General features: G+C 39.1%; 1 protein-coding gene across 1 annotated transcript in view; it reads right to left on the reverse strand.

Moving 5' to 3' along the window:
- Positions 1-7,670, reverse strand: part of ADAM23 (ADAM metallopeptidase domain 23) — a 73,407-nt gene extending 65,737 nt beyond the window's left edge. The window contains exons 1-2 of the mRNA XM_062578772.1: positions 7,456-7,670; positions 6,167-6,393 (exon numbers count right to left, since the gene is read on the reverse strand). Coding sequence (XP_062434756.1) covers positions 6,167-6,393; positions 7,456-7,618 — 390 coding nt within the window. The 5' untranslated portion in view covers positions 7,619-7,670. The remainder of the gene's footprint in view (positions 1-6,166; positions 6,394-7,455) is intronic.
- Between the last annotated feature and the right edge of the window lie 18,408 nt (positions 7,671-26,078).

Genomic DNA, 26,078 nt, shown 5'->3' on the forward strand with positions numbered 1-26,078 from the left:
CTTCTTTTAAAAAGTGTATAGTTTAGATTTTAACAATCTTTAATATCATTAAACAAGTCATTATTCAAAATCTGTTTTTTATTTAAAAATGCAAGATCTCTAAACAAGAAATTTTAAAACAGTATTACCCTACATAGCTACAATAAAATGGAACTGAACTATATCGGTTCTCCCTGTTGTGCCTTTTGTTAAATTAATATTAAGGGCTCTCTCAACAGTTTACTAATTCAGTGAGATAACTCAGTTCACCTGACCAGTGTTTACAGCTGCTCTGAATTACCAGACTGAAACAGCTAAAATATAGACAGGTGACTTGACAAAGGATTTTCTGCAAGGATAAAAGCTCTACTAAAAAAAAAAAAAAAAAAAAAAAAAAGAAAAAAAAGAAAAGAAAGCACGATACTTCAGTTCAAATGCATCCCTACTATGAGGGCCTTCTCAGCTCCTGCTCCACTTCAATGTTTTTGTACAGTGAAACCAAGGAACAAGTGCCACAGGGAGCTTTTCAAACACCTATTCATAACAACACGTGTTCAAAGTAGCCTAAAGTAATCACGACAAATACCTCAAAATATGTTCATTTCCATCATAACATACAACCTAGTGATTTTTTAATACCTGAGAATTTGTTACAAGAAAATGGTCACGATTAGTTTTATCCCATAAAGATCCCTAGGAGCTTGTGATTTGAATCTCTTCTTCATATAACATTTACCTAAAATTATGACGTAATGCCTTTGAATGGATGCCACCAATAAGACTTCACTATTAACTATCTAGAAAGTTTAAAGAATATGAATTATTTCATTAAGACCATTTTTCATGTTTCAGAATGATAATTACTGAATTTCTTAAAGCACCTATTTTTATTGTGTTTTACACAAACAGAGTAGTTTGGAAAATTTTCAAAATATCACCTCCTGATCACAGAAAAATACAATAAATTTAAGAACAATATATCACATTTTTTAATAAAAACAATAAAGATTGTTTCCTTTAGAGTAAAATAATTATTTACAGATTTATGACACATAACTCCGTAACATACATGCCAAAGTGCAACTGCCCAATCAGGATTTATTCAGTGTAGTTTATCATTAATGATAAGTCCTTTTAGAAGCAATACTAACTACCAGTGATCCTAAAACCACTTCATTTTGTCAAGGTGAGCATAAAAGTAAGATCAAAAGTGACCAAATACTTTTCCAGGGTTAGTTTTGAAAGAAAGAGATTATTCTTTCTTTCTAGATCCTGGCTAGCATTCTTTTTTTACTTCTGCCAATGGACTCAGCAGGACTCAAAACGCGTATGTTAACACTTGTGTTTTAAGCCACTTAACTGATTCATGAAATCATTTGAAATATGAAGGATGACATATAACCTCAAATAATAAAAACAAATTTGAAAGGCCCACATGGTATGCTGATAATAATATCTTCAGCCTTTGAGACATTCCAAAATTCTGAAACATAACAAATACTAAAAATTTACATAGGCTTATAAAAGAAAATTGTACAAGCTAACAATAAGGAACTCCATCCAGGAAGAGCTATTAAACTAAAAAGACAAGTTCTGGCTCCCAGAAGACCCTGAGCCACAAACTTCTGGAGACTCCCAGACCATTTGTGAAGTAGCACTCCGTGACAGTTATGCTCACAACATATTCTTCCTAGGCATCTGTTACTGACTGTTCATTAAGATAGCTAGAAGGATGTCTAATCTGACCTACTGTAACTTTTCTTACGTCACATCAAGCCAATTCAGGTGATGCAGGTGTAACATCTTTTCTTGAAGGTTCTAAACATCAACTATGTATTCCTTTTCCTTGCTTAGTCTAAAATTATTTAAAGTAACTTGTATTCTCTGTCTATAGTTACACCAGAAAATGTTCATCCTGTAATTAGATATATCATTGCTATTTCTGAAAACAATAATTCTGTATATAAAAACACCATTTACTAACTATTACTGCACCTCACTTAAACAGATGCAGAGTCTGTACACATAGGCAATTATTGCAAAGCAGCTGACACACAGTAATTTGCTACTCTGCAGCAGGGTATGTTCTTCACCAAACTCCGCTCAAACCACTGTTTATAAAAAGAACAGTGGGCTTTAGATCTCTGCAGTTTAGCAAAAAGATGGTTTTGAATTCAGGTAAATGTGACACTCCACTGCTGCAGTAACATAAAGATCTTGCTTAAGCCAGTTAATAATATGCAGTCACTCATGAAAGCTACAAGCTAGCAGTTAGATTAAGGTAACAACGCTAAACTGTTTTATCTTGAAATTGATATTTTTCCTGTAAAAGGTTAGCACAGAAAGATACCAGCAAGTTGTCACCATGTGTTTCAGCCATTACAATTATCATACATAGGAATTAAAAATGAACACTTATCCTAGATCAACACTAATTAATCCACAGGACTTTTATCTGGATTTTCCTAAGATTTCATGTGAGGTCTCCTCGTCAAAGATTATTAACCGTAATCTTTCATCTTTTACAAAACAGGTCTGCCTTTGCTTGGATACCACCTCTTCTACAACGGCTGGGATACAATTGTTTTCTTTTCATCTTAAGGATGCTTTTTCTCTAAGCTTTGTTTGGTATGCTACCCAACAAAGTTTTGTAAGAGATCTTGGGACATATTGGTCTCTCACCTTTTAAAACAGGACACTAGCACACCAAGTATTCAAAAAAATCATATTTTAAGAACATTATGAGAAAATACAGAATCACAGAATGGGTAAGGTTGGAAAGGACCTCCGGAGATCATTTAGTCCAACCTCGCTGCTCAAGCAGGGTCACCTAAAGCATGTTAGACAGGGTTGCATCCAGGCAGGTTTTGAATATCTCCAGAGAAGGAGACTCCACAGCTTCTCTGGGCAACCTGTTCCAGTGCTATACATTAATCACTAGAATTCTATCCACTTGAAAATATATCATTTCACTTAGTCAAAATTATGGCTAATATTCATTTTTGTCAACAGTGAGAAAAAGCTTCTTTGAAGAACAAGAAGGGAAGACAGGGAGGTCCTACCAACAGTCCAGATCATATATACCATCTCATTATGATGGTATTTCAACAAATTCAAAAACAGAATGAGAATAAAGAGAATCAGTTCTAAGAAAAGAAATCATAATTTAAACTTTGGATTCTCTAGTACAGTGTCTTCCTCCCACCACTATTTCTACATATATTTCATGACAAAGGTTGCAGATCCTTACTTTCAAAATGAGATTTTTAAAGAAAAACAAATTTTAAGTCATTTTACCTAACTATTCCTCTAGCTATATCTCTCTTTTCACACACTCACAATTTCTCTACTATTCGCTCTCCACACAGTGACTCAGCATTTCCAAGGCATTCACAGGCTTAAGCCCACAACTATCCACATGGCTTATGTTCTTCTAGTCACCGTAATGAAGATGCACAGAAAGGGTCTGTTGGATAATATCTGTAGTTAGAAACTAGTTTAATATCATATACATGCATATGGTACATTAAGGGTGACAAGAAGATTCAAGTCAAAAAAATGCATGGTTCCAAGGGCAGTTAAAAAAAAACACAGCTGTTTTTCTTCCTCAGTGGCCCAGAGTATATGTATTACATAAGGCTATCATATTTGCCTTTTTTTTTCACATGCAAACAATCAGTTCCTAATATAGGTTTCTTTTTATCCTGCTATAAAGTTGTTCTCGTTATTTCCTTTCATTACAGACAGCAAAATATCACAATCAGAATTTATTACAGTACAGCATTTATTTTAATTCTAGAAAGGGATAAAAGTAAATACTAAGAATTTCCCAACAAAATCAAAACCCTCCTGTGCATCTATCATAATCCTATTGCAAGCCATTTTCTTTATGGATTGTTTCTGTTTTGTATCCTCAGCATCTTTTTTCCTCAAGTATTGCTCTACAGAGGTGAACATTAGTCTTTTTAACATTGAACATATATATATATATATATATATATATATTGCTTGTTATGTTACTGGTGGAATAGATGGAGAAGCAAAGAAGAAAGGATTTCATGCAGAGAAAGACAGAAGTTGGAAGAACATGATTTGGGGGCGGGGGGGAAGAAACATACTGTGCCACTCTGGAAACAGGAGATGCAAGATCAATCTAGTCAAGAAACACAATCAATCCTTTCTCTCAATTAAATGGATCAAAGCAATGTAAGTTTCATGCCAGAAGAATGCAGTCAACATATTATCATACTCTCCATAAAGCATCAAGCTTAAAGAACCTTCCAAGACCACTGCAGGGTTAGCAGTCCATAGGCTTAAAAGGGACTTAATGAATAAGTAGAAAGGAGAACCACTTTGCACAATAGTTAGCACCAAGCATACGCAAGGAAATCAATGCCAGTTCCATCAGCATTGATTTCTGAAGAGCTTTACCCCAACAGCTAGAGATAAGGTAGGGCGAAGGAAGGAGAGGCAATGGCAAGCAATGTTCTTGTGGGAATGCTGGGTAAGTAAAGAGATTAGCAGACATTCTCTTCTGTAGATTCTCCCTCCACTCCAGAAAAAAAGAACAAAACAAAAAAGCCCCCCAAAAATGATGTAGAAGCACAGAGGAAGCATTATTCTCAAAGGCAAGTCTGCAGCTACTTCAAGCTTGCAAATTCCTTTCTTTTCACACCCTTCTCCAAAGGAGGAAAGTCTTCAGTGTTTTTAAGTTTACTGAAAAGAGTGGTCTTACTTTAAAAGGCCAGAAAATTTTAAAAAGAAAAAAAAAAAGGAAAAAAAAAATCACCCGAAGAAAGAAAATACTAACATATTTCTAATGAACAGCTTCAGGAGAAAAAATACAGTCCCATAGATTTACAATTTTTCCATAGTTCTGGAGTTTGCATAATCACAGTTCGCTCAGTCAGCATAAGAAATGAGAGTGTAGGGAAGGAAGGTTGTTTAGGTTATTTTACCACTCCCTGCTTATTTCTTACTAAGTAACATCTGGAGAGACATTTCTAACCACTCTGTAAACCAAAAAAAACCCCACTCATTACTTCAAAGAGATATTGTGTTAGTTCTGACAGTAGTATTCTTTTAGGTAGCTCCATCTTCTAACAACCGAACAGCTTTTCTGTGTCATCCATAAGATACTGCCATACTTGGATGCATCCCATGGCACATGCTGGTATCTGTGTCCAATAAGCTAGGAAGCAACCTTTCTTCTCATTAAAATATCAACACTATACAACTGCAGCTTCTTTCCTAAAAATCAGAGAGTAACTCCACATTTTACTTCCACATCTGAAATGCTACATAATAAATATCAAAAAGCAGAGTTATATAACACATAATAAATTCACTTTCTATTCAAAAGATATCTAATACAATAAGTAGAAACTCCACTACAGCCAAGTCTTTCAGTAATACCTCACACACTGATCTGCTTCAATGTCTCTTTTCTACCATGTCGATCTTTTCCTATACAATCCTCTTTACCTTCATATTATCTTTTTAATGTACTGAAAGAAGTAAATTCTTAAAATACTGAAATAGGATAGAATAATTTAAAGTACTGAGTAGCTCATAAGCAATAGTGTAGAATGGATTTACTTCTTTACCTAGTCATTTCACAAAATTATTTAGTCTCATAAGAATCTAGGCAAGGTTTTTTCTCATTAAAAATTGGAAAATGCAGGTGTTCGGGGGACTGACAAAAAAATGGTGGAACTTTTCAGTAGTTTTCACTGGTCATACATCAGCAGGAAACAAGAACTGCAAAACTACTTTATTAGGTAGTGCCTGACACAATCAAAGCCAAGTAACTCATGCTTTGAGTTAAGGATCCTAAAGAAATCTCCTTTGTAGAAATTTGAGCAGTCAATAACTATTTTGAAAGGAGTATTTTGCTACTGATGGTACAATATAAGTCAAGACACTAGAACCTACTCTAATCAGACAAGCCAACACTGTATAATTCCCATTCAGTTTATCTACAGTTCAGCTTCTGAACCATCCTGAAATTTAAAATAATTTTTTTAATTAAAACATTCTTATTTAATTACTTGTCCTCCTTTAATTCCTAAAAATGATGGCAAGGACATTTAAGTCTCAGAGATCTGTAGAATAAAACATTTAACATAATTACACATCACACACTACCATTTTCAAAATTCTGCAGATAAGCCTCCTTTTACCCTACCTTGTTGTGTTTCTGCTGGTGCCTTGCCCTAGTATCCAGGATATGGTAAGGGGTTTCAGAGTCTTTGCTGATATAATAGATCAGTCTTGAAGGCAGCGTGACTTCTTTTTGGATCGCGTTGATGTGGCTGTTATTTTTACTATTACTGCTTTTATTCTGCTGAAATGTATGCTCTTCATCTGCCAATATTCCCTCCATACTGCCTGCTGTTTCATTCCAATGCAGGTCTGAGGAACAGAGATATACAAGCCATAAATTAGTCTGCAGAATATGCTTATTTCCATAAAATAAAGCTATATATCTTATCTTAAAATAGTCTAATACTTTATTATTTACTCAGATAAACAAGAAGAAAGCTTACTCACTGAGCTAGACTTAATTCATTTCCACACATAAAATGGTTTCAGAAACATTATTTATTTAAATACCTGTGTATTTTTACATGCAGTCATAGATCATAAATATTTTAATGTCTTTCAGCCCCCAAAAGATAGAAAACTTTTAATGGATATGCAATCATCCTCTGCATAATTGTTTGCTAGCTAAGTTCTCTTTTCCACTGAGATACATGCACAAAATCACACACACATCTACAAAAAGGTTAGGACTACTTCAATTCAGAACCCGTGTTCACTGAATGCTAATCGATTCCCTTTAAATAATAGTAAGTTTTCTTCCCCTCTTTTGAGTATTGCAAGAGCCCTTCTCTTCAGTGGCCTTTTCAGCTGAAAACCTGCATCCTTTCCGATCCAAATTTCAAGATGCAGTCAAACAGCAAGCAATGCAACAATAACAACGTGACTTGGAAAACAATTACACCCAACTTCCACTTGTCACTTAAATCCCAGTCAAAAGCAAATAAGCAAAAAGCACACACAAACACCCGACGTCAAACGAACAGGTTAGCTTCCCTGCCAGATCCCACACACACGCACGCACGCACAAACCCACGCGAAAGCCACCTAAGCTTTTTTTTTTTTGTCGCATACCTCATCAGCGCATTTCTACGTACACCATCCTCTACTTTTTAAAAAATACCCCACAACGCAGGCTTTAAGAGAGCGTTTTCCCCTCATCTTTCTCCTCGTTTTCGTAAGCAAGCGAGCTAACGCAACCCGACCATTTCCTTACGCATCAGACACGTATACCAGGGCTGGCAGGGGTGGGGGAGAACCCGCGCAGTGCCAGTGCATTTCACCACGGGTTGCTGCCATGGGGGGCAAGGCGGCGAGGCCGGGGCAGAGGGGCCGCGCACGCACCCGGGGCCACACACGCACCGTCATACCCACCAGCGACCGCCGCGCCGGCCCTGGGGCAGGAGGAGCCATGGAGGAGCAGCAGCAGCGAGACGAGGCGGCCGAGGAACGGCAGGAGCGGCGGGCAGCAGGCGGCGGCGGAGAGACGGCGGCCGTAGCCAGGTTGCCGCAGGGAGCTGCTGCCAGGCGGCTTCATGGCTCATAGCGCCCCGGGGGCGGGCGGGCGGCCGGGGGGCAGCGCGGCTCCGAGGGGGGGTGGGGGGCTCGCACCGCCGACGGGCTGCGCCTGCAGGCAGAGGGTGGCCCGGCAGCCGGCTCCCCGCGCGTCCGGCTCCTCGCTCGGCCGTTACGGGAGACCGTTACCTCAGCGCGAGCGGCTAACGGCCGCGCGGCCCCGACCCGCTCGCGCCACGCGAGGCGCATGCGCGCGTCCCCCCGCGGCCGGGCGGGGCGGGGCGGGGCTCGCGCGGGCGCTGTCCGTTGTGCCGCGCCGGCACCGCGGCGGAGGCGCCGTTCCGCCTGCCTCCGCACGGTGCCGAGAGCAGGCCTGCGCTTCTGCTGTCTCACACTGCCCCCCCCGCCTTCCGCACCGCCGCATCACACCCCCTTCCGCTGCCAGCCCCGGGGGGTTTCTTGACCAGCTGCGGGCTGACCCTGCAGCGTGTTTGATTTCCTCTCCTTACCCCTTACACTCTCCTTAGGCTTGAGATTTTCGATTTTGAACTCTCATCGTGTAAGTGTATACAAAAACCTCATTACCAAAGTCACGCATTCATATAAATAAGACTTGGGGGCGGGGGGATGGATCAACCATTTTTCTAAAGGTATCCATCAGCCAAGGGGGTTGCCTCCAGCAAAGCTGGGGTACAGCTGCACACAGGCCCTCAGCTGCAGCCTAACAAGCAACCACCTGCACCTGTGCCTGCCTACACACCAGCAAAGCATTTAAACCACATGCCTCATTAATGGCCACAGCCATTAAAGCCTTGGACAAACAAGCTGTGGCATGTCTCCCAGCTGGTGCCCCCACAGCAAGGAGGGTGGACCTCCCCGTCTCCTCCAGCTCACACTGTTTTTACCCTAAGGCCACCTCTGTCAGGAGTCTGAAGTGCCCACATGTGAACTGTGGCACCTGACGCAGAGGCACAACATTCTTGTTGTCAGCTCTACTTCAGAAAGGCATCACAGGGAAAGGTGGCACCTCAGACTGCCTTAGCAAGAATTCACCTGTCAGCGTTGTTGAGTTTCTCCTTGTAATTGGGCCGAGCAAAGAGCAAGCACTTAGTTTTGAGACTGAGATAACACAGCAGCTCACCTCTTATAGTACGAAGAATTGCAATAAGCTGAATTTGGAAATACTCGAATTATTTTATGAGCCTCATGCAGAGTGAAATTGGCTTTGAAAACCAGCAGCCTAGAACAAGAGCTGGGTGAGATTCTGGGAAACAAGCAGCAGCAGCAGCTCATGGAGCAGTTCATTCTTCTTCAAACTACTGAGGCAGGCATTGCTCTCTTCCTTGGGAAGCTCTGCACAAGCACAGATAAGGAAGTGAGCTGTTTCGTATTTTACAGTCCACATATGCTGCGGGAGGCTGAAAAGAGCCCTTCCCATTAATCCTTCTCCTCAATTTGCATCTTTGAAAGTCTTCTGTGGAGCTCCAGGTTCTTCTCTGCTTCTTCCTCACATCCCTAGATCATGGGAATGCTCCTTGCAACTTGTCAGTTTTCCCTTCTTTTGTCCTTGTGACCCATTCATCTTTATTAACGAAGCAGTGAATGTTGAAGAGGTCAGAATTATTAGCCAGCTTGTAATAATGGTCATGCAAGTGAGATCCAAATGCTACCAAAAGAGAGCATATTGACAAAGAAAACAGATGCATGTACAGACAATACACAAAGAGGAGCACTGTAGGAAGATTCAGAATCACTGTGACATGGTGTTAATCAGCACTGGTGTGCTGCATATGCCACCAGACAGTCTGGGCCATAAACAGAAATGTTAGTGTATGCTTTAGAGCGAGTAGGATCTCTTATACTTCAGTCCAGCATGAACTATCAAAATGAAGAATATTTGCAAAGATAAAAATAACTTCAAAGAGATACCAGAAGATTAACCTGCTTCTTTGTATTCATTTAATGGCTTCAGGCGTCAGAAAACATTGAAGCTGACTTGCTTCAGAGACAAGTTTAGATATTGAGTTCTTAGCACATATTTTGCCTAACAGACTTCTAATATCCCAAAATAGATACATTTTCTTTTGGTGCATGTTTTGCTACTGAGGAAATAAAATGTTTCTCTCTTTTTGTCTGAATATTCTTTTTACTTATGTGAGCTTCTTCCTTTTAGCCTGAGCCTGGATACCACATGAATTTCCAGGAAGATGAGTTCTCTGCTTCACGTAATTTTCCTTAGAAAACCAGTGCTAATGGAGGCTGGAATCTCTCTCTGAATTCATTATGATTGTTAATTTAGAAAGCAGAAGCAGTTTTATGAATCATTGCAATGCAGACCATTTTATAGCAGTAGTATTTTGAATCTGTAAAAAGAACATGTTATGCTAGACAAACAGGTACTGCTTGAGGAAGATCAAAATTTAAGTGCATGATGGCATAAAACGAGTAGAAGAAATTCATGGGATGACTGCATGTGAAAAACAGAAATCATGCCTTAGGATTTCTTCATTATCTGGGTTTAGGGAGAAAATGGTACCAGTTTTCTACATAAATTGGGTCTTCCTTGATACTCACTTTGCTAGACACTTTCCACACAGTCAGTCTAGGCTAGCCTCATCATCAGATAAAGTTAGAACCTTTCAGCTAACAGCAGCTCCTGTTTTATCCCCATAAACATATAATCAGATCAAAGAACCAGTCATGTCAGTGCATCTATATCAGGAAAAAAAAATCTCCTCAAAATATTTTAGGAGCAAAGAACAAAGACTAGAATGACCATGCAATTTCAAAAATAAAATCCAGAAACTAGCTTCCACAATACCATAAAAATACACAAATCAAGCAACAATGAATGGTAAAAATACCTGCTCCTTGAAACTATCCATTTTTATTTTTACTGACCACTTTTTAAGGGGGAAAATAAAGATACATCCTACATAGCTCATCCTACAAAGCTTATCTAGGGCAAAAGCTTTCTAAAGTCCTTTTAGGTCAAGCAGAAGTCTGCATCAGAAATAATCATGTAATACTGTTTCAAGCAGGCATGCTTAGCCTCCCAGTCCCTCATGGATATGCAAGTCAGAAGCTGTTTCATAAAGCAGCTACAAACCTTCAGATAGTCACATGCAGTTTACAGAGCATAATCAGCTCAAAATGAAATACCCCACTAAGACAGACAGCTGCTTTTTTAAAACTGTTTTCATCTTTGAAAGACACTGAAGTAATCCCAAATAGATTGCATTGCAGATGTCTGAAATCAAAATATCAGAAGCATGGATTATTGTAGCAACATCTGTATCCAATGAAAGAAATTGAAAGCTCCCAAGTCAGAAGCACTCAGGAAACCACTGATAGCCAGTGCTTCAAGACTAGCTAGAGGACAAACTCATATTATGCAAGGTACATACCTTCAGTCTGTGTGATAAGTAAAATCCACATCATATCTCCAGATCATTGCCCAGAGCTTTTAAATTCATCACTCCTTTATCAGGATAGGGGTCAGGGAGTACATGAGATGAATTCTGTGTAATGCTACAACTCAAATCAGAAAGGCTTCAGAGTCAAAACTGCTGATAATAGTCTTGGCTATTCACGCTTAATAGCCAGTCAGGAAATGCTAGTCCTGGTTCTATTAACTCGGTAGTAAAGATATAACCATTCAGCACAATCAAATTCCTTTTCTGATATCATCTGAGAAAAGAGTAATGTCAACACACCACTTAAGTTGGGAAAATCTCTAATATAGAATGTGTTTTTAAATGAATTGGTCTTTGGAGGGCATAACAGATCTTACTAAGAGCTTTACCTGACTGAGCACTATAGGACTGTGTCTTACTGGTTTTTACTTCTGTCAGAATCCAGAAGTGTTCCTTAAAACAGCTTACCTTCAAATACCTAACACTTATTCCAATAATTCAGAACAAACTGTTTACTGGTTAAATAGAAAGAGGAATATTTCTGTTGCAGATAGAATACAAATAAAACAAGCTCAAGAGATACAAGCATCGATTATTAATTTATCAAACAATAAGTCTTGGAAAGATGACATAAGAACACTGGTTCTTGAATTAAAAACGATGATCATTACAGAAGAGGAAACTACAATAACGAATATTCAATTTAAAGGAGAGTTTGAGCATAGAAACAATGGCTTAGTTGCTTTGGCAATAACAGATGATATCAACTGCACAGGTTAAGACCGAAGGGTACAGTGCAGTAGAAAACAGGCAGCACAAACAGCAGAGTAGAAATGCTAGCAATGGCTGCTGAACTCCGCCATCAAGCACGTGCAGTAGTCAAGCGTGATTATGATTTATTTGTATTACTGTACCACTAGAAGGTTCAGCCATGGGCAAAGGTCCCACTGTGCTCCACGCTGTACAAACACAGGACAAGATGACAGTCTTGTCAGAGAAATTTCCAAAGAAATAACAGGTCAAGACATTGATATCAACTGACAACAGAGCTCCAGGAAAAGCTGTTTTTGGAATACGATGAGGAGGTTGGATTGTGGAGAGCTCATCCCAAGAGCAAGGGTTTATGGGAGAGAAACTGCAGATGTTTCTCTGATAAATATAACTAATAGGCATGGAGTCAGACTGTAATCTATGTTAGACTGTAATTACAAAACATTAAACTGTTGCACTGATCATTTGAATCAGTTTAGAAGGAGTAGTAGTAAATAAGGCAACTGGTGCTGTAAACAATAGAACAAATGTAGCTGTTTGGGGCAGAAAGGATACTGGGCACCCTCTGGGTCTAAGAAGCAGTAGTTCCAGAGGGGACACTGAACAACAATAGAACCTCGTTAGTTTGCACATAACCTGTAATTTGCATGCAAAAAAAAATTGTAGCCATTCTCTGTTTCTCAACAGGGGTGTAAAAGGTAGAGACAAAGCTGTACTTAAACTTCACACCACTGAGGTTTCAATATTTTCATGAAAATATACTATAGTACATATAGAAGTATCATATGCAGTGTGAGTATGAATAAAGAAACCTGTGAAATACAATGAACAATGCAATGTATTAGCATAACTTTTTTTTTGAATCATACATGTTTAAATACTCACTCACAGTGCTTAGCTATTCTCAAAGAGTTCTCTAGTCATTAGCATGAAAGACTTTCTATATTAAATGCTGTTTTTTTTTCCATAAATGCTGTTTTTTCCTCTTGCTACAGAAAGTGATCACATGCCACCACCTTACAGTCCAGCAACAACGAACATTTGGTCTGAAAAATACATTCTTTTCATTTTTACTGTTTAACTTCAAGTACCTTTTAGCGATTGGAAAACAGCACAAGCATTGCAGTCAGGTGACAAACATATAAGACAGATTTAAGAAATCTAGATTCTTCTTAAGCAAGTATCACCTCCCTAAATGTAGAACAGAACAGGCTCTTCATTGCTCTCCTCTTTTCAGTCTCTTCCATTTCAACCTCACACTCTTCAGAGGAAGAGTTACTCAGTCCATAGTCCAATAGAGCATTAAAAACAGCTCTCACCCCCAAGTACTATTGAGCACAATACTATTCTGAACACAGTAACATTATAAACCAGAACACAGCAAAAATGCCACTCTTCCATCAGAACGTCACTCATTTACCATGCACTGGGTACATAACATTATTGCTAGCTACTTCTCTCACCTATAGCACTACACAAACGAAATCCTTTATAAGTACCATATGTTCCTTCCTGCATTACAGGTTAGAATATACACTATAATTAGGATATACTTTCTCTCTCTCCTCTCAATATTGTTAAATGTTAGTGGCAAGATCAAGTGAAGAAAGTACAATGATAAAAAGAACACATCTTACTAACATTTGGCAAGGAAAGGAGGAGGAGAACACAGCTGTGCTACTAATAGAAAAGGAGTCAGAGGCCTTACTAATTGGAGTTTACTTTATATCCAGGTGAAACTTAGTAGGCTACTTCTGATTGGAAGAAAGTTGTTTTGAATAAGCCACAACAAGCTGTAATTTCAGAATGAACTCACAGTGTACTCTCATGTAATTAACTAAGCTTTATATTTAGCATGGGTTAGTAAAGAGCATCAGTAAATGAAGGATTTTACAAATTGTTTAGTAAGATTCTTTAGTGATGTTTAAACTACTGCATGTAAGTCCTTGTACACAAGATAGCATAATGAGGTTCTTTGGCCATTCTGAAGGTGCCGATTATTCACCATATTGTCCAAATTATCAATAAGAAACAAGAGCAGCAAAAACATGCTGGTCAGCTGAGCTATCTAGAACACATCTGTTATCCCTTCTGACGTGGATATACTTACAACTAAAACATATGCTGCCAGGAGAAAGAAATGCTGCTCTTCTAATAAGCAAGTATTTCTAACTGTGGTTGTAACACCAGGCTTGCTCCTTGCCAGTTTGTTCCACTCATATGTTAAAATGTAAGAAGAGCTACAGTAGGAGCTACAGGAGCTTATTTAAATCTGTTTCAAATTATATTTCCTTAAGAGTATGGAGTTTGCATCCCAAGGACTTGTCACAGCTGACCAAATGCTTCTCAGTGGGTTCCAAAATAGCCAGATTACAGCTATTCCAGTTTGACTTTGCAAAGAGGAGGGAAGATAATCATCATCTTTCCCTTGAACCACTTGCACACACATGGAGGGGAGAGAAAGATTGCAAGGCATCTCCCAGGTCAGCAAGTCCAGCCCACAATTACTACTGGCTATTCCATCATACAATTCCTTTCATGTGGAAAAGGAAAGAATTGTTCCATTTAAAAGCAGCTCCAGTTTTTATCCTTCTACTGCCACTGGAAGGCTTTTCCAAAAGCTCATTGTTCTGATCACTAATCAGATCCTCCTACTTCCCAGCCTAAATTTATTCATGCCTAACAGAAACCCGTTTGTTCTTGTGCCAACTGTAGCTTTAACAGCTCATTCCCCCTGCTGGTAAAAGTGACCAAACTGTGGATGCTTACAGCATCTAAACCTAAAAAGAGATGAGCAAAAATATCATGTGACTGTCGATAAAAAACACCAAAGGTGTTCTCTTCAGTAAAGAGCCGACCAAAATAGCAAGAGCTACGTTAGCTTGAGAAACAGAAGTGATATGGCCAGGCTGGTACAGCAAGTGCTTGAGTCGCTAAACCCCTCTGAGAAAAAAAACCTCACAGGCTGCAGCTGCCCATACTTGGAGCTGTTTTTCTGGAGATGGATACGCAGCATTCAAAGAGGTGCTACAGTTGCTTTTCTGGAGTATGTTCCCCCAATAACTCTAAAATAACCCAACTCTCCCTCCAATATTTGTAGGCACTGAGGCTGCTGCTCAGGTAACAGGCTTCTCATAGTCTAGCTCTCTGTGTACATTCAGCAGAGAGACCTGAGCTAACTCTGCTGCCATCAGTGCTGTGATCCTGTGTTAGAAAATGTAGATGAAACTGCTTAGGAGCAGTAGTCAGTCAGATGGGCGAAATCCTGAAGTTTCCATAAAATCTCTCTCTATGAAATAGGGAAAAAAAAAAAGAAAAAGAAAAAACAGCTACATCCAATTAGGTGTTCTGTCTATTCTCTATAGAAAACTTCAGTAAGTTTCCCTTCTCTTTTCCTAATTAGGCATAGGGATGAATCATCAGATAGGAAACACTATTCTGAAAGACTCTTGTTTGAGAATGTACTTGGGATTTGGCACTGACTCCTCTAGCGAATCTGAAACAACATTTAACTATCACTTCACTAAGAGATGGTCTGCGTTTTTAAGAAAAAACAGTGCAGAGTGATACCTAAGTTCTGCACTGAAGCCTTAGGTGTCTGCCACACAAGTTAAAACAATATATCTTTTTGTCACATAAATAACTTGCAGAATTGGATGTGAATTCCAGATTGGTACTCCCCCAAAAGATCTTCTAAACGCATTTCCTTACAAGTTTGATAACAATTAAACAAAACAGTCTTTCAGCTTTTCCTCTCAAATCAGTCTAGGCCTATGGGTTCCCAAATTTTGAAAAGGTCACTTGCAGATTTGCCGTTCAGCACTCACCTGCTAAAGACAGCATCTGGTAATATTACCACATCTATCCCGTAAAACTGCAGTGAAATTGTGCACAGATCACAATGAATGCTTTGCATAATTCGTGCTATTATTTCCTTTTGCAGATCCTTGCTTGTTAAGGAAGCTGCAATGAAGGCGAACTTCAATCTCCCAAAGCACAGCAATAATCACAACCCAATAATATTTTACTAGTTTACTATAACCCAACTGCTAGCACCATAATGCAACAGTCATTTCAGGGAATTGCTTCCCCTGTCCTGTCAGTTTGGCATGTAGGCAAATAAGACTCACATAGTCTTTTCTAATGTCTTATGCACCTCATAGTCCTCTTACCAGTTTTCCTGGCAGAAGTCTCAGCCACTAGTCTCCAGAATGCAAAAAGAACTAGTCATCACAATCACAGAAGCAGACACCCTTCTCTTACAATCACCACAACAGCCACAGGGCCTGACAACACGGATTGTGAAGAGCCCACACCTGTGTGATTTGAAATGGTGCTTCCATTCTTCCTTTCACTCACCAACTACCCTCCAAAGCTCTACACACATGCTCCCCACAGTTGCCTATCCCACTAGTTAACTATAAGTTTAAACACAGACATCACTGCATAAGGATTCCATAACAGGAATGATTCTGTAACAGCCCGCAGACAGGCTAAAGCAGCCTGGCAAGTAGCTCGGCAGCAGGTGATGGCCGCTGTACCCTTACGTCACACGTGTGTCTGTGCGCACCTGTAACTCTGCAGGGACAGCAGGGGGGAGAAATCACTCCAGCTTTGCTGTATGTATTATATATGTAACATACCAAAATTATGAACGCATGTGCATGCCAACTTGAATTGTGCTTGAAGTGAGACAACGCCAAAAGCTGCTCACGTATCCAATAAAGTTAAATTGCACTAACTACACTATCATAGGTGAGGAGTTTCACCTTAATGTTAAGAAAACTGTAGGAATGAATAATCTTACAGAAGAATGCTTGCGTATTGTAATCAACTCCAGAAAACTAACTGCTCCTAGTGACCAGTTTGCTGATAATCAAAGCAAGGCAAACAGCTAGTGCCTGAACCAGAACTAAAAAACAAAAGAAATCTCACCTCTGATTAAGTTGTTTCAGACAAGACACTCTTCCCTTATTAAATACATGCACAAAACTTGCATCATATGGCTTCAAAATTGCAAACTCTCACAGAAATTTGTATTCTTCTGTACTGGTGCTTCATATGGAGTTTTTGAGTACAAAACAATTCCCCCCCACCCCCCAAAAAAAACCCAAAAAACCCAAACAAAAACAAACAAACAAAAAAATTTGAACTGGCAGAGTTTGGTGAATTGAAGCATAAAACAGCAAGGGAACTTTCCCAAAGATACAAAGCAGATCAACTGCACAGTCTGAAGTACAATCTGACCTCTGTATGCCAAAGGCAGTTTAAGGCCCTTCCCACTGTATAGCGTTTTCTTGCCTTTATTTTGGCCCCGTTCCAAAATTTTTCTTGACCTCCCACATGCTTGCATGATCAATGAAACTCATTTTTTAGCTAAGAGAGCCTGCTGAGCACAAAATGTTTTTTTCCTCACTCTACCTATAGATAAATTGACTTCTCTTATAGAAAGGAAAACAGCTTCTAAACAGCCGTAACCATCCATTGATTTGGCCACTGTTTGAACAACGTGTCTGTCCTTCAGCAACATTATTCCACCTACAATTTTTATGGGGAAATAACAATGGCTGAATAGATATGGACAAGAAGCACTGCTGTAATAAAAAAATCATGCTTGGAAAAAAAAGCAATGTAGTCAAAGTTCTTTCACCTCTTTTGCATTATTTTGCCAAGTAACAACAAGAAACCCATGCAACTTCCTTTCTGCTTCAGAAAGATTGGCTACTCAATGGCACAGTACAGAATGTCAGCCTGTTTTACAATAGTTAAAGAAACACACTGTTTTCTTGACTCCAGTTGTCTTAATCTTGACTTTCCTACTCCGCACTGCAGTACTCTATACAGTTCAGTGTAAAATAGTACTGGTTACCATGCTGGAGCTGCCCTGCTTGAAGCCTTTCCCTGGTTTCCTGGTTCAGAGATAGACTAAGGCTCTCAGGCTTGTTCACATGACCTCAGATTCTCTGGGGCACTACTTTCAGCTAAACAGCTACCCTAAATCTGCCTTCACTGTCCTCCTAAGAGGGTTCCTTTTAGACAAGCAAATTGCTGGCAGAGTTCACATGGTATCTCCTCTCTGCTGCTGGGCTGGGGGAGAGATGTCTTGTATTTAGCAATTCCCAGCATGAGAGAAGCCCTTACAGGTGTGACCAAGTGGCAACACACCTTAGTCTAGGTTTAGATAAGCCCATGGATAGGATTAAAAGCAACATTTAAATGCTGGTTTCTGCAGCCCTTCTCTGGTCAAAGGCATCTGCACAGACAATGTGTTGCAAAGCCAAAACTAGAATCTGTACTGGAAGCACTAACGTGCCTATCCAGTCAGGGTATGAAATGTAGTTTGGTTTATACAAGCTGTCATGCAGCTGAACTGCAGAGCTCAAATTTAAAATATTCATGATCATTCTAGCAGAGTCTTTTTTTCCCCTCTCAAGAGCACAATGAAGAAACTGTCTTACATTTTAAAATGTAACTATTTGTTTTACAGAGGGAACATCTTTTGTGGGCTGCCAAGACTGAGTCATCCCTACAGACTCATTTCCAGAAGAGCGCATATAAGACTGACAGCTGATCACAAGCTACCTCCATTAAGATCTTATAGGTTTTTTAAGGTAACTTGGTAAAATTAAAACACTGTAACCTTCCCTGTGGTGGAAAACATTAATAAAACCCTCTGTTGCTATAGTTATAAAGAGGGAAGAAATGTTTTTTCTTCATAAAACAAGGTCACCAAGGGCATAACACGCTCACGTGGCAGGTAATGCCCTCTGCATATACAGATACAGCATCTCCTGGCTTGCTACCAAGGCTTGATCTGCCTTGTTGGCCTTTAGGCTGCCCCTGCTGTGGTTCTGGATCCAGCGTTCTCAGGGAACTGAGCTGCACATTCTGGGAACGATGGACTGCTGAGACCTCCTCCACGAGCATCACTGTGAGCAGAAGTGGGACCTTCTAGAGAAGGGTGAGAAGAGAGGTGGCAATCAACCTCTAGCAGCTGGTACATTAGAGTACTAAGACATAGTACTAAAGTAACAACTTTACTAAAGAGCATAGATATTGGGTAAATGCTAAGCTTCCTGGAGATTTTCTTTTACAGGGGACAGAACATGGGAGTTTGACGGTCATTTCCAAGTTAACCATTAATTTTAAGCGAACAGCTGAACCAATGTGCATATGTCATTACAAGTAGGTTCGCTCCCTGATCATTTTCTGAATCTTTAAAAGTAAACAGAGAGAATTGTTTAAATAGTCTGTACTGAATGTGAAATGCTTCCACTTCAATTATAGTACTTAAAGACAGATTCAGGCTAAGTCTTACAGGCCATGATTCTCCTTCCTTTTAGCTCAGTCAGCTGGGACTCCAGAAATTCAGTAGGCAATCTAGCCTTAGGTAAAGCAGCCAGACCACCTTCGCATTTTTAACCAATTTTCCAGTCACCTAGAAGTGAAATGGCTGCATGTTTACAATACAGTTTTTAGATGTGGATGTTGCTGTTCACAGTGGCATTTAAAAATCATTCTATCTCCTTTAGATTCTGACTCAGAGATGATAAGTTTGTTTTACAATTTAAGCTGTCCAAAAGCAAAATTTGAATATAGAAGTAATCTTAATCATATCTAACTTTTCAGTCTACAACACTACTGAAGGATATCCAAAGCATGGTAATACCTAAGAGTTTCAGATAACACTGTTCTATTTATTATGCAGCAGTGAAACACGAAGCACAAAAACCATGGTGCAAATACAGTCTAACCCACCCAATAACAGTATAATTGACTCAGTAACAAAAAAAAAAAAAAGATAAGATTTTTCAGCCACAGGATTATAACATGTATACACACACATATATATATAAAAACATATACAAGGTTACAGCATAGCCTTAGTCCACATATAGAAAAATAATATTCAAGTTACTTTCACAACTTATTATTCTTCATAAAGAAAAGATGATTAGTATAGAGTGGCACGAGAGTGATAGTACACATTTTATATTCAAGACAATGAAAAAATTTATCGTAGTCATGAATGAAATTGAATTTTAATTTTAATATTCACTTTCTTGGAGACAAGGGATGATGACTTTCAAAGGAAAGTCTAAAATTCAGATACAACTATCAGGAAAAAGAAAGCTTCCTTTCTGGGATACGGTTTAGCCAGAGAACACACACTGAAAAAGATAGTACTGTGATGGAAGGTGCCAAATGCTTACCTAGCTAACCTCTTATCATTGCTGTTGCAAACCATATGCTACCAAGTGCCCACTTTTAAAATATCATGGGGCCTTACGCATGTGCTACATGACAGAGATACTACTTACCAGCCTGAAGCAGTCAGTATTGCCCAGGTAATGACAACGTGGGCAGAGGGATTCCCCCAACCTGACTCATTCCCACAGAGAAGCTTGGAAGAGCACCCAACTCTACTGCCTTTCCAAAGGCTGGGTTGTCACATGTCATTCATCTGCCAGGGACAGGTTCTGGGATGGCCAAAGAGCCTTGTTCAGCAAAAGTTGCCCCAGTTAAGGCTCCAGGAGCATGCACAGCTTGGTGGGAACACAGGGCCAGACCATGTCCAGGGGAAGCCTCATTTGGACTGTGCTGGTGTCACCTGAGCCAAAAGAAACTTGACCTCATGGAGGTAGGTGCTGGACTTCTGGCAAAGTAGCCTGGACAAGGATCCCCTTTCTGGAGCAAGTCAAAGGTTCTAGCAAGAGAGCACAACCTTAAGATTATCTCAGGAGCCATACTCCTCTGTTGAGGAACACTGTCCTCCTGTGCAGACCACGACCCACACAGGTTTTGCCAGAAGACTTGGGCACTAGAGAGAGATGTCCTCCTACCAGTCAGACTGGGCAGTGACCCTGATACCAGAAGGCCTGTTACAGCCAGATCACCCTCATTCTTTCATATTCACCACTATGCTGTTTGGCAGAAGGTGGGAGGGAAGACTAGGATATGGTAGCAATTGCGTAAGAGCATTCAGGTTCTTTGGGAAGTGTCAGGACAAGTGTACTTCCAGAGCATTTTCTGTGTGGAAGGACTCAACGAAGTGCAAAGAAAGCCTGTCACTATTCACTTCTCACTGGGATTCCTAAATGTCAGACTGAGGCATGGCAAAAAAAAGTAGAGCTGTCAGCAAGGAAAAGGGGCTGAGCATCACACCTAAAACATGTTGTGTTTGGGCCTGATGGTCTTTGCTTGAAACATGACAAAGAGGCCCCAGCTGGCTGTTCCCTTTCTAGGAACCCAAATAACTCACGACTACACACTCAGAAGTAGGCGCATGCATTAGGCACTGAGCTCCTCCTTCCTCACCACTGTTTCCAAGTTCCTCTTTGGAGGAAACTTCTTGGTCAGGCAAAGGCACTGGGAAATCCTGTCCTGTTTCTGAAAGGATATAATTATGACTTATAATGCAACAATTTTCTAAGAGCTTTGTAAGACCAAAAATAAATTTAGAGCTTAGATTTACACAGAAGGTTCTGTTCTGTGGGAAATACCCTCCTGTAGATGATGGCCCCTACCAATACTTCCTAAAGCACTTGTAATTTCATTTAGAAACCCCAGAATTTATTATCACTACATACAATGTAAACACTAAATTCCTTTTGATGACTATCTGAAAAAAAAAGGAATGTAATAAACTGTCTTTCCAAATGTCAGCTATTCAGGAAAAAAATAGTGCTTGAAATCACTCACGTGCGAAGTCTAGCATCCATCTTGCTTCAGCTAAGTCTTAATCCACTTGCAACACTTGGGTTATTCCAGTCCCATCCCACAAACAAGGGGAAAAAAAAATGTGTCTTTCTTTACTCAAACCTCCAGATATTTTCACTCCCACTTATCCTGCTAAAACCAACCTCCAGCCAGCACAAACCCCTGGAGGGATTTGAATTAGGCTGACAGCAAGCCCTGTTACTCTTCCAACTGACTCTTGGAGATAGCAGCAGTACCTTACTTTTTTTCCACTTTTGCAGTAAAGTTGCCTTCAAGGAATTTACGTGAGAATCTTATTACTTTCACCAGCAGACATTTCTGCCCCAATATGAATGGTGGCTGAATATCTAGAAGGCTCTCTCGGGTCAAGGTACACTGTGGTAAGCATTCCTTGTACTGGGAGGAAATGATGAGGCCTCTTGCCAGCCATCCAGTGAACATGCCTTTCTAATGTTAGAAGAGCATTTTGCTGTGTAAACTGCCAGATGGATGTATCCACATACAACTTTGAGATTTAGTAATTTTTCAACAAAAATAAAACGTTTGTGTAGTGCAAATTGGAGAAGTAGAAATACACCACAGCGCAAGAATGACATTTCTGAATCTTAGCTTTTAACTTTGGGCATAGAGACTAGTAGGGAAAAAATGGCCATATAATGGAAGTTCAGCAATTTCACAAGTCACCTTCATGAAAGCCATATTTATTAAAAAAAAAAAAAAAAAAAAAAAAAACCCACACACTTAACCAACTAAATAGGAAGAACCTGGTTTGCAAGATTAAAAAAGAGGTTTTGAAATTTAGTTAGAGAAAATAATTCTCTAGGGCCTAAGAGGAAGAGATACCCCCATGTTGTTTCAATTCTTATTTGTTACACCACCCTTCAGTGAAGTATTTTCTTTCCACCCTTTTTTTCCTTTGTCCAACCTTTCAGTCACACAGGTAAACTGTAGTCTGCAGAAAGGTAATTGAATTTTCTAGTAGATCTTGATATATTCTTGCACTATATTTAAAAGCAACCCACCAGTCGTACTGTCTGACAGTGCAGCAGTCTGTCCTTCCTTCCATCAGGTCCTTATCAAAACAGGACCTCGCTGCTTCTGTACCTGCAGCCTCTAATGCAAATAACAGAAGAGGCAGATGAGAAGATTATGTACAGCCTACTGCCAAGTCTTATGTCAAGACAGAAAATGCTTACTGCCAAATTAAGCCATCTTAAATATCAGCCTTCCCCTTGCTTCAATATTAATGGTCTACTAGCTGGATTCCATGATATGATTAAAAACTTAACAGGAGCTGCTGAGCAGCCTCAGCATCCACTGACTTCAGAAGCAGAATGTAACACGTTGCGAGGACCAAACCTGGATGGAGCTTTGTGCCTCAAAAGAGCTTTTCCTATCTCTGATTTCTGTAATTAAAAATCCAAACCACAACAGTTCTGTTACACTTCGTGAGCCTTGTCACGAGTACAAGCCTTCACACTGGCACATTTTAAAAATAACCAGTGAGTAAGATCCTGTTCTCATTTCTATAAAAACTCCCCTACTGATGATAAAAACTGGTTAATAATTTAACAAAGTAATCTGAGTGTTCTAAAAGTGGTACAGAGCCATTTATATTTAAAGAAAGTGCTTAGTTATAGAAGATTAATCTTAGAAAGAGGACTATTATTTAGTACAGAAAACACTTCCAAAATCATTTGCATACATGCCTCAGGTTACCTACCTATGGGCAACTATAAGCTACTCATTCCTTATGCTGAAGGCTTTCATATTCTGAGAACAGTTCCACTGAAAAAAAGGAGGGCTGCTTATAGATTAAATTATTAATCCATAGGAGGTAAATGTAGTTTGGCTCATGTAATTAAGATGTAAACTTCAGTCTCTTTACCAAGGCCCTTGTCATTAGAAAAGTTCGGCCCCTGTAGTCCAGTCTATTTAGCTCAGTTAAGGAAAGAACTGGAGAGTTTCTCTTGTGGATTCTGGAATCTTGCTTATCCCCAAATTCTCAAGGATCTCCATTAATTTTCAATGCCTCTTTATGCACTTATTTCATGTCACTTAGAGCCCGATCTTCAAAAACGACCAGCAAAGATTTGAACCAGCATCTGGGCCATTCAAACCTCAAAGTTAGTCAGTGAGTCTCTTGACTTGAAACTGAAGACAGCCAAAATTAATGAGCATTTTTTTAATATTTTGCTCTTAAATAGCTTATACCTCACTTTTTCCACATTTAAAATATGCATAATACTAGCTTGTCATAAAGAAATATTTTCAAGATAACCAGCTGAAAGTCCTTCAGAGAATGAAGAAAACAAGTATTACTTATTCCTTATCTAGTTAGTGCATCCCTAGATCCTTCACATTTCAGCCTCAAAGTATTTTTTTTAATGCTTATATCTATGCTCCAAAATATTTATAATTGAACAAGCTTTCATGTATTTTTTTCTTCAGAAAAGTTAAGTTTTATAACTAAATCTATGAATATGAAATACTGAGCTTTTGGATAGCTGAAAGTGAAAGTGAAGCCTGGAATTACAGTACTAAGGCATTTTCTAATTTGATTTTAAAATAGATAGTTTTGACATACCACTCACAAAAACAAAGCTATAGATAGCTTGCCTGAGGCAGCTCTGCAGCTGGAAGAAATACACTGGCAAGCTATTTATGCAGTCACCTATGTTGTGATACATGCAATCAAAACATCAGTTAAGAATGCAGTAAAAATTAGCATTTTAGCTTAAAGCAGAGCAATAACAAATGATTTTTGATTTTATGCTATCCAACATGTAAGCTGCTGAACAAAAGTGAGCTAAACAGATTTCTAACTGCAACCAGCAGATGAGAAACTCTAATGTAACTGATCTTCTTGGGCATTTTGGACAAGACAGGTAAATTCAAGTAAAAATTATTCCTTTCTATAGTTGTAACTGCCTAGTAAAATAATTCATATATTTAAATCAAGTAAACAGGCACAAATATTCTGAGTATGAATAGTAGAACAAATACTCCACAGTATAACACATCCTGTTCAGGGCTCAGTCCAGAGTCCATTTACACCACTGGAGGTTTTTGCATCGACACTCATGAACTCAGATCAACACCAAGGATGAGTATTATACTACAGATGGAGCATTCTGGCTCTAAATCAGTAGAACAACTTAAAGCTTTTAGTTTAAGCTTAGAAATAGGTCCCCTTGAACTGATGGAAGCTTGCTAGTAATCTCTTAGAGAGTTGGGCTGTAATTTACTGGATTTGTGCCCTATTGTCCTCTGTTGAAGGGAACAGATTTAGCAGTTCTGTAATTTATTAAACTGATGTATTATTCAAACTGCAAAATTAAGCTCTGCGTTACAAAACTTTCCAAAATCTTAGTTACTTCAACATGACAACTTGCTTCGGCTCCATCTTTTGACAAAAATTTCTAGCTGACGAATAAGCCCAACGCATGCACAATATGACTGGATAAAGCATTGCTAGCACACAATGAACGGCATAAAGACCTTTTATGCTATATCCAAGTCTCTTGCATCAAGAACGATTGGTCCCCATCCCCTTTACTTAGTATCAGTTCTAGCATTAATTTTCAGTGTACGCAGAAGCATGTTTTGTGATCACAAAATAGAAATTCTAGATGCATTAAGTGACATAATAACAAAAAGTTGAAAAAGACACGTTTCCTCCCACACACTGCTTACAATATGCTCTTCAGACACCTGAGATGCTTTGTGACCTCCATTTCCATCAGCTGCCTTAGGTTTAAACATGCACTGTTTTAAAAAACTTTACCTACAAAGGTATGCACATTTAGCATATAAATGCCACCAGAATTCATCACTTTGAAATAAAATTGTGAACCTTCCTTAAAAGCACATACCTGAGACTATGATATAAATTATCATCCTCTTCAAGTGTTCGAAACATTAAACTACAAGTTAAAAACAAGAGTCTAAACTTGTGCCAAATTTCACTGCTTTGTCCTTTCAATTCCTCTTACAGCTTGAGCATTTTGACCATCATTTGAGGCACTGATGAGACCTCAATGTTTGTCTTTAAAACACTACTGAAGGAAAAAAAAAATGGACAAAATTTCCAGAGGAATCTGAATGACTTGGAAACACATCCTCACATCCCAGATGTAATTCACAAATTTATTAAGGATTAGGTACAATGGAACTCAGATTCACAGGTCAACAAAGCCTTTTGCAAATGTTAATTCTTTTCCTTATAAACTTCAAAGAAATTAGCACACTTACAAAAAGACCTAAATACTATACTATCATTCTTTACTAATGATACGGACATGCCACAGTACTCAAACAAAAAAGGAAATGAGAGTAAAATGCCATCCGAAAGATAACCCTAAGTACAGAAGAAGCAAGACAAATGACTCACACACCAAGAATGTTTGTAATTTCAGTTCTTTGATATAAATTTATCAAATTTTTGCTTGTAGCATATTTAGAAGGGAGTGCAATGGAAAAAAAAAGCCCTAAACTAATCTGTCTGGTATTATTGGCTTAGCTACTCTACAACATTTTCATCTACATCCCTGTTTTACAGATTAGACATGACTG

Source organism: Rhea pennata, chromosome 6 (genome assembly GCF_028389875.1).
Source record: "Rhea pennata isolate bPtePen1 chromosome 6, bPtePen1.pri, whole genome shotgun sequence".
NCBI classification, from domain to species: domain Eukaryota; kingdom Metazoa; phylum Chordata; class Aves; order Rheiformes; family Rheidae; genus Rhea; species Rhea pennata.